The sequence below is a fragment of the Monodelphis domestica genome, chromosome 1, assembly GCF_027887165.1.
Source record: "Monodelphis domestica isolate mMonDom1 chromosome 1, mMonDom1.pri, whole genome shotgun sequence".
NCBI lineage: Eukaryota > Metazoa > Chordata > Mammalia > Didelphimorphia > Didelphidae > Monodelphis > Monodelphis domestica.
Genome location: NC_077227.1, coordinates 663,997,739 through 664,012,205, shown reverse-complemented (window position 1 = coordinate 664,012,205; position 14,467 = coordinate 663,997,739). Strand labels below are relative to the sequence as shown.

The 14,467-nt window shown below is 34.1% G+C and overlaps 1 protein-coding gene across 3 annotated transcripts in view; it reads left to right on the top strand.

Moving 5' to 3' along the window:
* CAMKMT (calmodulin-lysine N-methyltransferase) overlaps positions 1-14,467 on the top strand; it is a 529,198-nt gene that overhangs the window by 34,926 nt on the left and 479,805 nt on the right. For all 3 annotated transcript variants that reach the window (XM_056822285.1, XM_007476878.3, XM_056822328.1), the window contains exon 3: positions 926-990. In XM_056822285.1, the coding sequence (XP_056678263.1) occupies positions 926-990 (65 nt within the window). The remainder of the gene's footprint in view (positions 1-925; positions 991-14,467) is intronic.

Sequence of the window (14,467 nt, the reverse complement as noted above, 5' to 3'; positions counted from 1 at the left end):
CGTGCTGCTCATTCTCTTGTTGGCCTGTTCACTTAGGTCTGGGCAACAACTCAGGCATTGTCTTGTCTTTGGTATCAATAAAGTCTGCAAAGAATGCTGCTTTGTTGACTATTTTAGCCATTTAAGACTAGATATTCACTCTTGGTGTCAGGTTCTCTCCTTCCTCCAAGTAATCTCAGTTTCTTCATCTGTAAAATGAGGTGATTGGACTTGATTAACTCTTAAGTTCTAAATCTAAGATCTTGTGGAAGATTTTTTTTAGTTGCAGATATAAGGCAGCTCTATAAAGACTGACCAATAATAATACATTCAGTCATTTCTCATTTTTGTAAACCCTTTTGGGTTTTCTTGTGGTTTGCCATTTCTTTCTTTAGCTTATTTTTACAGATGAGGAATCAAGGCAAATAGGGTTGAATAGTTGCCCAGAGTCACATAGCTAGTAAATGTCTGAATTTCAATTTGAACTCATAAAGACTAGTCTTCTGATTGCAAGCCAAAGAATCTATCCACTGAACCACTTGGCAGTTCTATAGTCTGGCAAAACCTGTGGGTTCCTTTTCAGAATAAAGTTTTTAAATACATGAAGTAAAACACACAGTATTCCAATGGAAACCAATTATATGCAATTATAAAATTGTTAAAAAAATGTTCATGGATGTTCAGGTAAAGTTTTCTGTGCTAACTAAGGGCCAGCTAGCTAGCTTCATTACTGGAAGGAAAAACTCAAACCATATGACATACTAACATCTTTGTTCATGAAGATGCGTTTTTTTTGTTTTTTTTTGTTTTTACTTTGCTAAGAAGTATCATGCCACACAAAACCAACCAACCAACCAAAAATCTATCAGTAATAATTTGAGTATTTTTTGATGAAAGAATGTTGATATTTCACAAATATTAAATTAAATCTTTGATTACTTTCCAGGCATAATCAAGGACCTTTAAATGTTGAAGATATTTTTACCAGCTTTGACAATACAGGGAATATCTGTAAGTTGCAAGCTTGTTCTCTCTTTAGCTACTTTTTATGATTTTTACAATAGTGAATGTGCAGTATGCGTTTTCTTACTAACATTAAAGTTGTATGTAGCTGCAGAGTTCATTAAAGGAGAAACTGCTTTTATCAGTAGTCAACCCATTTTCCCTTCTTTACTTCCTTCCTCTTTTTCTTGTCATAAATTAAAAAATTATAGGTGAAGAAATGGATCTATTAGGGAGGTTACCAATGTATTAGCTTTCCATCTGAGTCTCTGATAAATAGCCGATGTATTGAAAAGTAAATATTTAATATGACCATCTAACTAAGAGGCATCTTTCTTTAGCAGAGGTATAATCATGTAGAATTTTCTCTACTTGAAGTCATGTATTAGTGGAAAAATGATAGGTATAAAGTGTAAAATATGTTATTGGCTAAACTTAATTCAGTCCATTTTCTTTCAAACAAATATTTTAAAAATGCTTTATGAAAACCCTACCATGTGCAAGGCACTGTTTTAGTCCCTGGGCATTCAAGATGAGGACAGAAAAAGCCCTGTCCTTTGAGTAGTTTAAAATCTAACAGAGTAGGAATGGCCATGGGAAGGAGGAATACGACATATACATAAGTAACCATACTGGGGGCAAAAGGTGCTAGGTTCAAAGGCAATATGCCATACTAAGTTACTTTAATATGGCATTTCAATGTCAATTTAAGGTTTATGAAGTGCTTTTTCAGCACAATGCCTGACACATGGTAGGTATTTTGGTAAATGCTTGTTTATTGATTGATTGTTATACTTACAACCCTGTGAGATAGTATAGGAATCACTCTCTTTATAGATGAGGAACCTGAGTCACAGGGAATTTAAAGGGATTTGACCAAGATTGCAAACTAGCAACTGAAATAGTCAGGCTATGAATCTAGTAGGGCTTATGACTCTACCCCACTATAACTGCTTATGAAGAATTTGAGAGAGAGATTTCTCTCAGCAGGCTAAGAAATAATTAAATAATAAATTTACACAAAGCAATGATAATCTGTATTTTTTTCAAAAATTTTAACAACAGACCTCATCTCATTACTTCAGATAATATTTGGACAATACATATATGTTTGATACTAGACATAATTCATGAAGGAGTGTTGTTCTTGTGAAGAAAGGCACTTGTGACTTCTCTTACAAGTTCTCTGAAAATATTCTAAATATTTACCTTGACATGTTTTGTTTTTCTCAAGATGAATGAAAACTATATGGTAAGATTATATAGGCTGTTTAACTTAGGATATAATCTTGAGAGCACAATTTTGCTTTTTGGTAGTGTTGCAGTTGTTTTCAGTTCTTTATCTGCCCTTCTGGGGTCAAGGCAGGAACAGTAAGGTTTTCTTTTGTTCTTTGTTCACTTATCAAGTGAACTCATCTTTCTGTGTTTTAGGGATGACCATGCAGCAGAGAATAGATAGAGGAGCAGTCAGAGTAACTATCACATGCTTCTGCTAATAGTTCAATATAAGGTAGGACCACTAGCTGGCAGCATTATATAAAATATAAATAAGGACTTTAGGGGATTATTTGTGGCAGTGTCCACAAAATGATAATTTTATAGAGGGAACATTCCTTGGAACACACTTCTGTAAAGAAATTACCTAGTCCAAAAGGAGGTAAGATTTTTCTTTGTGTTTTACAAGGCTATGCTCAAGGTCTCTTAGAGCCTTTCTTATGACTGCACCATCTACAGGGTATTGTGCTTTCCTTAGTTCTCTGTGACTAGTTAAGATAGACCAATGTCTTCTTTCCTTATTTCACCCAACAGAAAGATTTTTTCCAAAAAAGGAACTTTATTAAATTACTTAATAGCAAAGGGTGTGTGTGTGTCTGGTCTGGGAGGAGTGAGGACATGTCAAAATAGATTCACAGAGGGCAGAATTCTTAAGATACCAATCATATTGGCAAAAGTTTGCTGGCACATCTAAGGGGAAACTTGTCTCCATTCTTCATCTTGGCTTAGATCTTCTTTCTTCTATTTTTTGGGGGTTTCTTTACTCTTTTTTGTATTTAAGTGCCAACTTAAGGATACTATTATCCGGAAGCTGCTTAAGTCCGCTTATCCCTTACTTAAAGCTTAAATCTTCTCCTCTTATTCTAATTAGCTCTGAGGACTATACTGCACTTTCTCCTCATATTCCTTAATGGTACCCCCCCCCCCGCCTTTTTTTTCTTCCTGGGCTTTAGGTCTTTCTTTCTTTTTTTAGTTTTTAAGCCCTTACCTGTTTTCAGTTTTGGTCCCTGGCCTGAGGATGCTTCTGATTATCTGTTCCTTGGCAGGGTAGCAGTAAATGATCACATTTTTAATGATTGCTTGTCAGTTCCATTCCTTTTCCTATATTCTGAAATTAGCCAATAAGTGTTCAGACTAGAAATATGATTTTTCCACACACAAATACTTTATATACAGTGATGGTAACATGTAATTTCCACTAACAGTAAAAGAATAATGGCATCATAACTTTCTAATATCTCCCCTTCCTCACAATGCTTTTAAAGTTAAGAAATTTATAACAGCTCTTATCTATGTATATAAAGTCATTGTGATAGAGTAGAAAGAATAGTGTAAGAACTAATCTTGCCTTTCTTTGGATTTGAAGATTTGTTAAATTATATTTTAACATAACTGACTTCCTTTGTAACACTATGAGTTCTATTTTATTCATTAAAAAAACTTGATTCTAAAAATATGCTTCACCCAACTGTTGCCAAAGGGGGAGCCCATGACACACACACACACAAAAAGGCGAAGAACCCTTGCTCTCAGACTCAGAGAACATGGATTCAAATCTCACCTCTAATGTTTATTACTTTTAGAACCTTACACAAATTAACCCCCCTAGGCCTTCTTCCTTATTGTTACACTGAGCAAGTTAAGTTAGATGACTTCGGAGGTCCCTAGATTTAGATATGATACCCTGTAATATTTTATCACTACCATCAAAAGACTAATTAAATCATTACTCTCCTCACTCTCAAAATTTCCTTTAAAGCAATATTTTGTTAAAGAATCTAACTTAAGAACTTAGGGACTAGCTGGGTTTTGTTTTTTTTTTTACCTTATAAGAACAAGAGGGAGGTCATATATTTTAATGGTAGACTTACAGAACCTCATATGCCACAAATGAATTACAATTGGATTTTATATATGCCAACTATAGCATAATATTATTTTAAATATAAGAAGAAAACATTTTTAGAGGACAGAAAATTTTAAGGTCAGGATTCCCCATACTGATGAAACAACAGCAGTTTGAATTTAAATAAGGAGAATTTTTTTTTTCAAATTCTAAACCTAACCAAACATCAAATATATAACAAGAAAAAAAGGATTGTATGTAAAAATGAAAATCTCTGGGCAGAAGAGGGAAGGCATGAAGGTGGCTGGGATCTTTGCTGAGACTAGAACCCTGACCCCTTCTATTTCTGACCTGGCCTGCCGGGCTGCCTTGCCCCCTTCCCCCTACTCCCCACACTCTAACTGCCCCTCTGCTCTTGGGAGCTCACCAGAGTGATGCCAGACTTAGTGCTGGTACCTGATTAGCTAAGCCTACTGCTACTCAGCTCTCCCAAACCCAAGGGATTATACCCTACCATGCTCAGTCCTTATCTACAAAAGATTAAGCACTGAGGTGTTTGAGAACATACCATTTAAAGTAATTTTAACAAAACACTTTACTAAGGAAAATCTACTTTGATATTTGGCACATAGGATTGAAACAATATTGATAATAATGATTGCTTTAAAATCTCCCCAAATAACTTTATTCATAATTAAAGTTATCTATGCCATTCTATCAGTTTAGCCATGCTTGAGGAAATTAGTTTGCTTTTTTTGTTTTTTTCCTTTTATGTCGAGATTTTTGTGGCAGTCAGTGAGAAATTATCGGCTTAATATCTCAGATAAACAGCAGAGGGCGATACAGTTTCAGTTCTGTTTCACTGACCAAGTGTTAACTAAAAAGCCTTAAACTTTCACATTGTAAAATGTTCATGACCAAAGGTGACCAAATTCAAGTGACTGGTGCCATTTTAACATATAGTGATGTGTGCTTTCATGGAGACTTCTGCTAATTATGTTTGTAAAATATATGTCTGTTAGCTGAAGCTCCTGTTAATCCTTACTAGAGTTGTTAGTGGTTTTTTTGGGGGGGGCAGGGAGGTGGCAGAACAACAGGATCATAGAACCAGAGCTAGAAGATACCTCCGAGGCCTTCTAGCAGCTATCTCATTTTTAAACTGAGGACCAGAGATAGACTTTACCAAAGTCACATAATTCATAAGTATCTGAGTTTGGATTGGCATGTCCTGACTTCATGGTCTGTGTTTTTTCTACTATATCATAGGGGGTTGTTTTCCTTCTTTGGAGGGGTGTGTGTGTGATTAGTTTTGACTTTGATTTTTTTTAAACCCTTACCTTCCATCTTAGAATCAATACTATGTATTGGTTCCAAGGCTGAAGAGTGGTAAGGGCTAGGCAATGGGGGTTAAGTGACTTGCCCAGGGTCACACAGCTAGGAAGTGTCTAGGCCTAACTCTCAATCCACCCCAGCTGCCTCCTTTAATTGTTTTTTTTAAAGCCTTTTGTTGTTAAATGTATATTCATGTCTTGTCTGGAAAACATGTATTACTTAGTGAGTTACTTGATTCAACCCCAATAAAGTACTTATATTCAGTGAATTACTTGGTTCAATCCCAATATATAAACCCTTTTGGTTTTGTTAGTTTCAGAAAACCCAAAAATGCGTGTAAGTTCTGCATTAGACTATCTGCTTCCAAATGGTAATTCAGATAGGATAGATAATTTATGCCACTGCTCAAAGAACAACAAAAATCAGATCTTAAATTATCCCTTTATTTTAGGAATTAGTTTTTATTTTAGTATGTACCTCAGTTTCCTCAGCTGTAAAATGAGAGAGAATGGATTTTTAGATGGCCTCTGAGGCTGTTTCAACTACAGAGATATGATCTGATGGTTATATGATCTTAATTCTTAGTAAGTTAAAAAATGTGAAAAAATATTAGAAAAAATGGATATGAAGATATAGAAAGAAAAAATGTAGTCATTAGTGTTACAAAGCTCAGTGTACAATTTAATACTAAATTTTCAGTTTGAAGTAAGCTTTTATTACGTGCCTGCTATGTGCATATGGAACAGTAAGGAGCTTTCATTCTCCTTAGGGATGAAACAAAACCTATTAAAGTGGTTCATAGAGACTGATTAAATATATTTCATTTTGACTTAATAAGAAACTAGAAATTTCTAAATGTGAGCTTTTGTTGAGCCTGTCCATATATTTATGTTTACAAATATATGTACATATGTATGTCTGTGTATTTTTTGTTTCATTTTTGGAAAATAAATGAAATTTCCTGCTATTTCCCCATTTCCTGTTTTTTTTTTTAATGAATCAAATCAAAGACATCAGAATGTTGATCAGTGTAGTGGTTAAATATTACTCTAGAGAAGGTGCTTAGTACCTTTTAGCGGAAAGGGAGGAGACTACCCAGGTGTGCAATGAGGTGGCTGATATGTTCATTTGTTTTTCTTAATTGCACTTTGCTATAAGAGAGGTTTCTCTTGGAAGGTTCTAGTAGAGGGCAGGGGGGAGAAGGAAGAGTCATTGGAGAGTAATAGCAATATTTTTTTAAAAATAAAATATTTCCTCTCACATACATGATTTTGATATATTAAAATATTGCAAATATAAAGTGGATTTTTCAAATTCATTAATTTTTCTAAGATATAATACATTGATTATTCAATGTATAATCAATTTTAGAAATTTCATGTAAAATCATTCTTATTTTTTCTTATTTTGCTTTTTGCACCTGGCTCTATATGTGTTTAAATGAACAACTGTAGAAAATAAAATTTATTCTGAAAATTCTTTCATTCTTTTTTCATCTTTTCATCCTTCAGCTTAGTAGAAATGGTATGAGTATTTTATCCTTTGGCTTTGGGCCAAGAGAAATTGCTTGGGAATCCATTGCTTTCTTTGTAAATCTCTGTGGGTAGCTCAGAGATATCTGAATTGTTATATGGAGAGATTGTGGTTGCTACTGATTCATCATGCTTGGAAGGAGATGCCATCAGGCTACCTAGGGAAAAGTATGGGATGACCTCTTTTATTGGTAAGGCAGGTGCTTGCTACCCCTCTGTTTGTGTAATGTATCACTCAAACACTTGGGTAGCGAGGGATATCTCTATATTGTGTAAATATTGCATCTGATCTTAATTGGCTTCCTTTTCTTGGTGGATATATTCTTGATGTCCTCTGCTCAAAGAACCTACTGTGTATATATTTCACCAGAAAACATCAAATTACTTTTTATAACCTTTTCTCTGTTTATTCTGAATGCCCTTTGAAATATGATTCTCATTAGGGCTTAGCTGATCTGAATTTGGATTTTGTCATGCTCAATGTAATTACATGCTATTTATCAATTTAGATAGCTATTTCATCACCATTTGGGAAAATTATTTATTCATATATATTTTTTTGTAAGTATGATCTTTGTGGTAACATTCCTTGTATTTCTGTTTAATGAAATATATTGCTGTTATTTTAAGATGACATAAATTTACAGTATAATGTATCTGAGCTTCTCAGTGACAAAGAATTTAAAGTGTCTCCAGAGATATTTTGGAATAATCTAACTGTGAATTAGAATTCAGACTTAATGTTGCAACTCAAATTTTGTGGATTTGTTAATAATCTACTCTTTTTCTGGTTCTTGTCATTAACCTTGGCAGGCCACCCTCTTTTTATCTGTATCATAGATAACAATGGTTTATTTTTTATGTGGCTTGTGGGAGTAACTGGTCATTAGAATTTTTTTTTTTCAAAGTGCTTAGGAATGAGGTGAAGGTGGAAGAGTGTGGAGGAAATAGTTAACAGTTATTTTTTGTTCCTAGCATTCTATCTTTTTCAGGCTGGATAAGGAAGTTTTACTTAAGAAACAAATCATGTACGTTTTATCATCTGATGTTGGAAAATGAAAAATAGCATCTTCTAGTAACTATTTCTGATTTTTTTTTATTCAATGTATTTTTGTGTTATCTAAGCTTATAATATCGAATTAGGGCAGTTCTGGAAACTTGAGCTTTGGATTTTTAATGTCCATCAAGATAAGGCTAATGAAAGAGAAATCCAAATAAATGTGTTCTTATGTGAACACTTAGTCAACTAGTGATATAATTGAACTGAGAATTATTAGTGAAGAAGGTGGCTTTCCCCACCAACCTCAAGTATAATAATATTTGTGTTTAGCCTTGAAATCACAAGATGAGATTATCTGTGGAAATATTTTTGGTTTTTAATTTTAAAAATTTAAAAATGCTTTATTAATTTTGTGAGCCAAATATATGATTTCTTAACACTGAAATCTATAAAACCTCTTAAATTTGTTCAGATATCACTGTGAAACAGAGTAACTAGATGTTTTAACAGTCAAGAAATCTTAGAACTCCTTGTTTTCACATGGCACTTTTCTCTGAAGAGTTCACAACATGTTATACACATTACCACTTTAGTCTCCCAACATCTCTAGGTGAAGTAATTCTAGTCCTGTATCAAGTAAATGAGTGAGCACCTAAGCCACGATATTGAGTCCAAAGGATTTATAAGGGTTGTCATGTAAAAAAAAAAGTTTCTAAGCTTAATTCTAATTAGCTCTAGTCCCAAGACCAAAGATAGGGTTTTTAAAAAACCTTTGTGTATGTCATGAGCCTTTCTGGCAATCTGGTAAAGTTCATGGACACCTCAGAATAATATTTTTTAAATTCAGAAAATATATCATAGGATCACAAAGAAAACAATTATATTAAAATCCAACTGTCAAGAAAAAGTGTAAATACATATATATATATATATACACACACACATAATGTCTAGTAATAATAGCTGATAATTCTCTAGTGCTGACTATAGTGCTAAGCACTTTACATTTGATCCTCACAAGAACTTTGGGAGGTAGGTGCTATTATTACTCCCATTTTACAGATGAGGAAATTGAGGCAGAGATTAAAATGCCTTGCTAGGGTCACACAACTGGTTTCTGAAGCTGGAGTTGAACTCAATCTCCTGAAATACAACCATGGATTTCTTGGGAGTCTGTGGACCTCAGGTTAATAAGTACCTTTACCACAGAAGTCTTCCACCCTAAAGGCTGCATGGAGCCATGCAGCTTTGCTCCTAACCTTTCCTGAACCTCACGTTCTTCATGTGGCCTTTATTTCTAATATCAGTTTCCAAAAGGGTTTCTGAGAATTTGGTTTGCAACATACAGCTTTCTTATGTATTTTACCCCTGTTTTCTTTCTTCTTATCTATGTGGGTTGGGGGGGGGCTTTCATTTTAGTACCATATCAGGTAAGATAGACCTTAAGTCACCAAATCAGGAATTAGTGTCACATCTCATCATGGGAGCAGTGCTTATTCACCTGTGACACTATTCCTGGGAAAGGAGCAATGACTTTTAGAAGATAGCTATAATTCATTTAAAAATAAAGCTCTATTTGAAATAAGGCATTATGGGGGGGGGCTGACTATGTGGGTGTGGGTGTTAGATATCATCACTTGTTCTTGATATTTGACAGTGCTGCTGTTGCTGACAGTATTAGTCATGTGCCAGAGAATACTGATATAAAATCTGTAATCTTTTCCACCTCCACTAAAGCTCTACTCTTATGCCTCATCATAGTGTGGAGGCGAACCCTCCTCACAGATATTAGTGGGGAGAAGGCAGGGCAATTTCTCAAGTGATATTCCACATCTTTACCATGGTACCATTGGCTAAGAGATGTAGAAAATACAAGATCTACTGTATTAATTTTTGTATACTAAAAATTGGTTCAGTAGAGCAAAATGCTAGCTTAAAAGTGCTCCTCCAACAAATTGTCACCATGCATGCCAAAATTATACAAAATTTTCTGAAAGATGTAACAACAGAGATGACTTTATTTGATGTCTGCTTGATCATTGTTATGAAAGGGGAGCAAATCAAGGTATGTTAGCCAGAGGTGTCCAGCACCACCAGTCATGGAAGAAATTCAACACAGAGTATAAATTGAGCAAGGAAAGCTCTAACATGTTGATCATATCTCCCTTTAGTGAACTCATGGGAGGACATGGACATGAGTTTTAGAGGTATGAGAACATTATGAATCTCTGTTGCTAATGGAAAAGCACACATTGATGAGTACATATTCATTTGAATGTCAGTCCTTCACTTAGTAAAAGGTAGATCATATCTTTGTTTTAATACAGATAATTCCTTTTTCTTTAAATATATGATATAATTTTTCTATTTGAAATGCTCCCAATTTTAGCACAAGATGTCTTCCTTGGTGTTAGTATTAAGCAACCTTTTGAATAGTTGAAGATTATTTATCTAAAATGGGGAGAAAATGGAATTTAAAGTTAATATAATGAATTTTACATAGTAAGAATGAAAAGTGGAAGAAAGAACTTGAAGTAGTTATGGAAAATGACCTTAGCAAACAGAAATGAATTTTGTCCAGTGGTTCATTGGTCAGTGGACAGTAGCAAATAATTAAGGGCTAACAAAACAATAGCAAGCATTTATTACTTACTGATAATGCATGGGCACTAAGAATAGAAAGAAAGGCAGATTCATGAAAACAGGTCTTGCTCTCAAGATACTACTAATTAGGGAGACAACTGAATCAACATTTAAGTTCCTATATAGGAGACAATGCAAATAGCAATTAAGAAAAGAAAGTTGGTGAAAATGACTGGACATGGCTACAAAATGTTCAGAAGAAATCCCAGTCAGAGGTGACACAGTCATTCAAAGAGGGCAATATTTTGAAAAGAAAGATCATATATGATATTATTTTTAACACAAATCTGCCAGAAATAATTTTTAAAAATTTATGATAAATCAAATTTTTATTTAAAGTAATTTCCTTGTCACAACTGCCAGAGTACTTCCATGACCTCTTATCCCAAGATAGTTTTAGGTAACATTTATACAAATCTCACACAAGGAAAAAATCATAAAATATGTTGAAATGCAGTTTGGGAGTAAATATTCCAAATAATTGAGAAAAAGTCATTATCCAGTTCTTTCCTGGATCATTTCCCTCAAGGAATTAATGAAACCCCAACCAGAGAGTAATATCTAGAAATTCTTAATAGAATATAGATCTCTTCTGAATAATAGAAGAGGATGCTTTAAAAAAAAAACATAGAGAAAACATCTCTCAGATGGGGGTTGGCTAATTGCCTTAGGGGATAAAGGAAAGGAGATTGTCCTTAGATGGATCAGAAAGCCCATCCTTAGAGGCATTGTGTCAAGTTTTGGTTACTAGGCTTATAACCCCTCCCACCCCCCCAAAAAACCCCAAATAACACAAAACCCTTCTGTGGACCTGCTTTCCTAAAGAGAGAATTCTGGAAAGGGTTTTAGTCTGGAGAAGACATTGAATTAACCTATCAATACATATCTCTTTGGTAGTTACTTCATATTAACAATATAAGTTGAGCCCCAGAATTGAATAAAAAAAGAAAGATCTTGATTGCTGCTGGGAAATTATGTAGTATTTTCAATAATTCTAATGTATTCTGTGCTATAAAAGCCCTCCATCCCTTTTTTCCTTTTCTAACCTTTATTTTTAATCCACTTCTTTCCATTTCCTTTCCTCATTTAAGAGAAAATAATGACTAATAGGTATAACCAAGCAAAAAACTAATCCACACAATTGTAGTGTCCAGATTTTTATGTCTTATTGTATACCTTGAGTTTCTTACCATACTGCCAGAAGGTTGGTAGAATGTTTCTTCATTAGTCTTCTGAAATTTTAGGTGGTTGGTGCACTGATAAATGTTTTTAAGTCTTTTAAAGTTATTTTTCATGACAATGATGCCATTGTATAAATTGTCCTTTGGGTTCTCTTCATTTCACTTTATACCAGTTCATATAAATCTTTCCAGGTTTCTTTGAAACTATACTTTTTATCTTTTCCTGGGGTGAAATAATATTCAGTTATATTCATATACCAAAAATGATTTAGCTACTCTGTATTGATAGGCTTCTCTAAATTTCCAGTTTTTTAACAATTCTAAAAGAGCTACTATGTGTAATTTTGTATGAATGGAAACTTTTTATTGATCTCTTAAGGCCTAGTAGTATTATTATTGGTTCAGAGTAGGCAGTTGAGTGGCTTTTTGGAAATAATCCCAAATTGCTTTCCAGAATGACTTCACCAAAAGTATATTAATAGTTTCTTTTAATAACTCCCAACAATTATAATTTTCTATTTTTTGCCATCTTTTTCAAACTGATAGGTGTGAGGGAGACTAAGAGATATTTCTTTATTAGTGATTTGGAACATTTTTCATATGACTATCACATATTGTGAAATTCTTTTTAATTTATTCTGTTAATATTTTCTGCTTTATGAGTGAGTTTATCCCATTAATGTCTCTGATAAATATTTGCTGCTTATGAATTTCATCCCTATTAAACTATAAAAATTTTCTCATCAGATAGCCCCTTCTAATTTCTCCAATTTAAATTTTTTTTCCAGGCTTTTCTTGAATTTGTTTTTGTGTTTTAGAGATTCTGTTCAACTCTTGTATTTTCATCAAGAATGCTTGGAATTCCTCTGTTTCATTAAAGGTCCATTCAAAATCACCAAACACACCCACTTTTAGTATTATACTTAGTTTTTCTGGATAAGTTATTCTTGGTTATATACCTTTTTCTTTTACATCTTAGAATTTTATATTCCAGCTTCTTCTGTCCCTTGTAGCTTCTAAGTTTTATGTGATATTGATTCCAGTTTCTTGGCACTTGAACTCTTTCTTTTTTGCTACTCAGCATTTTTTCTTTGATGTGAAAGCTCTGGGTTTTAGTTATCTCATTTCTGGGACATTTCATTTTAGGATTTCTTTCGGAATGTGACCAGCGAATTCTTTCTATTTTCATTACACCCACTGGTTCTAATAGGTCTTGTTGATGTTCATTTATGATTTCTTCTCGAAACTGTGGTCTTAGATTTTTTTATTTTTCTTTTTTTGTTTTGGTTTTCACATAGTCCACTGACTCTTAGATGATCTTTTTTGACCTGTTTTTTTTTCCCCACTAATTGTTGGTTATAGAAGTATCCTTACATTTTCTTCTATTTTTTCCAGCCTTTTGATTGTTTTGATATTTCATATTGTTTCACAAATTATTGTTTTATCCATTCTAATTTTTAAACTTAAAATTGTTATTTTTATCTTATCAATGAAGATCCATTCTAATTTTCAGAGAATTCCTTACTTGTGTAAGACGTAAAACCTCTTGTTGTAAACTATTTGTTCTCCTAATTCTTTAGACATTTCATTTCATTTCATTTCATTTCATTTCATTTCATTTCATTTCATTTCATTTCATTTCATTTCATTTCATTTTATATATAATAGGGCCTGGCCATTGAGGGCCAGTTCTTGCATTATTTCCAATGTGCCCTGCCTGGCACCAGTCTATTTGGAGGTTTGGTGAGTTTGCTTTTCTGTGCATGTAATGGAGGGACCCTTTCCCATACTCATGGCATGCAAAGGTATTCTCTTCCTGTTTAACCTCTTAGTTTACTGAGTGAAGATAAAAAGCTTTGTAATTGGCTACTGACCCATAGGAAGAGGAAGAAACATTGTAGGCATTCGTTCTGGACAACAGGAAATGCCGGGGGCATGATAGTAGATACAACTTTTTTATCTCCATACCTGGCTACTGTGTGTCTGTGAATGCATGGCACCTTTGTTTCTTTGGTCTCTTGTCTTTGTTCTTTCCTTATTTTAGGTGAATGAATATCTGGAAGTGGAACAGACGAGGGTATGACCTTGTGATCTTTGAACAGTTGGGAAAGCCATCAAAGGCCCAGCAACTTGAATTAGTAGGAGAGTTCGATGGTAGCCACAGCAGCCAGGTGTGATGAAGAGCCAATCTGAGGAGTAACCTGCTTGACACAGCCCAAGAGTCAGCCAAGCTGAGCCAGGAAGTTAGCAACTCATCCATCCTCTGTACCACACCCAGAAGTGAACTTTGTGGGGACTTCTCAAAGGGCAAAATGGACTCCAACAGCCAAGAAATAGTCCCTTCAAAAGTTTTGTAGCAGCCAATTCAAATTTGAGTACACTTTCGACTTGGGTACTGAATGGGTGTCTAGAGGAGAAAGTGTGCCTCTGCTTTGGCAACTATTATACTTTTTCTTAATAAATGTTTCTTTGTAAAAGCTAACTAATGCTAATTAGATAATTGATATAGAGGATCTATATTGGTTAAATAATATTGGAGAACACAATGGAAAGGATCTTCCTAGTACTAGAATAATAATACTAGAGAAGAATCTCTGCAGCTCCAGGGCTACCTGTTGTTAGAAATAGTAAATTTCTGGGGACTCAGCCTACCATCATGAATAGAATTCGGATAGTA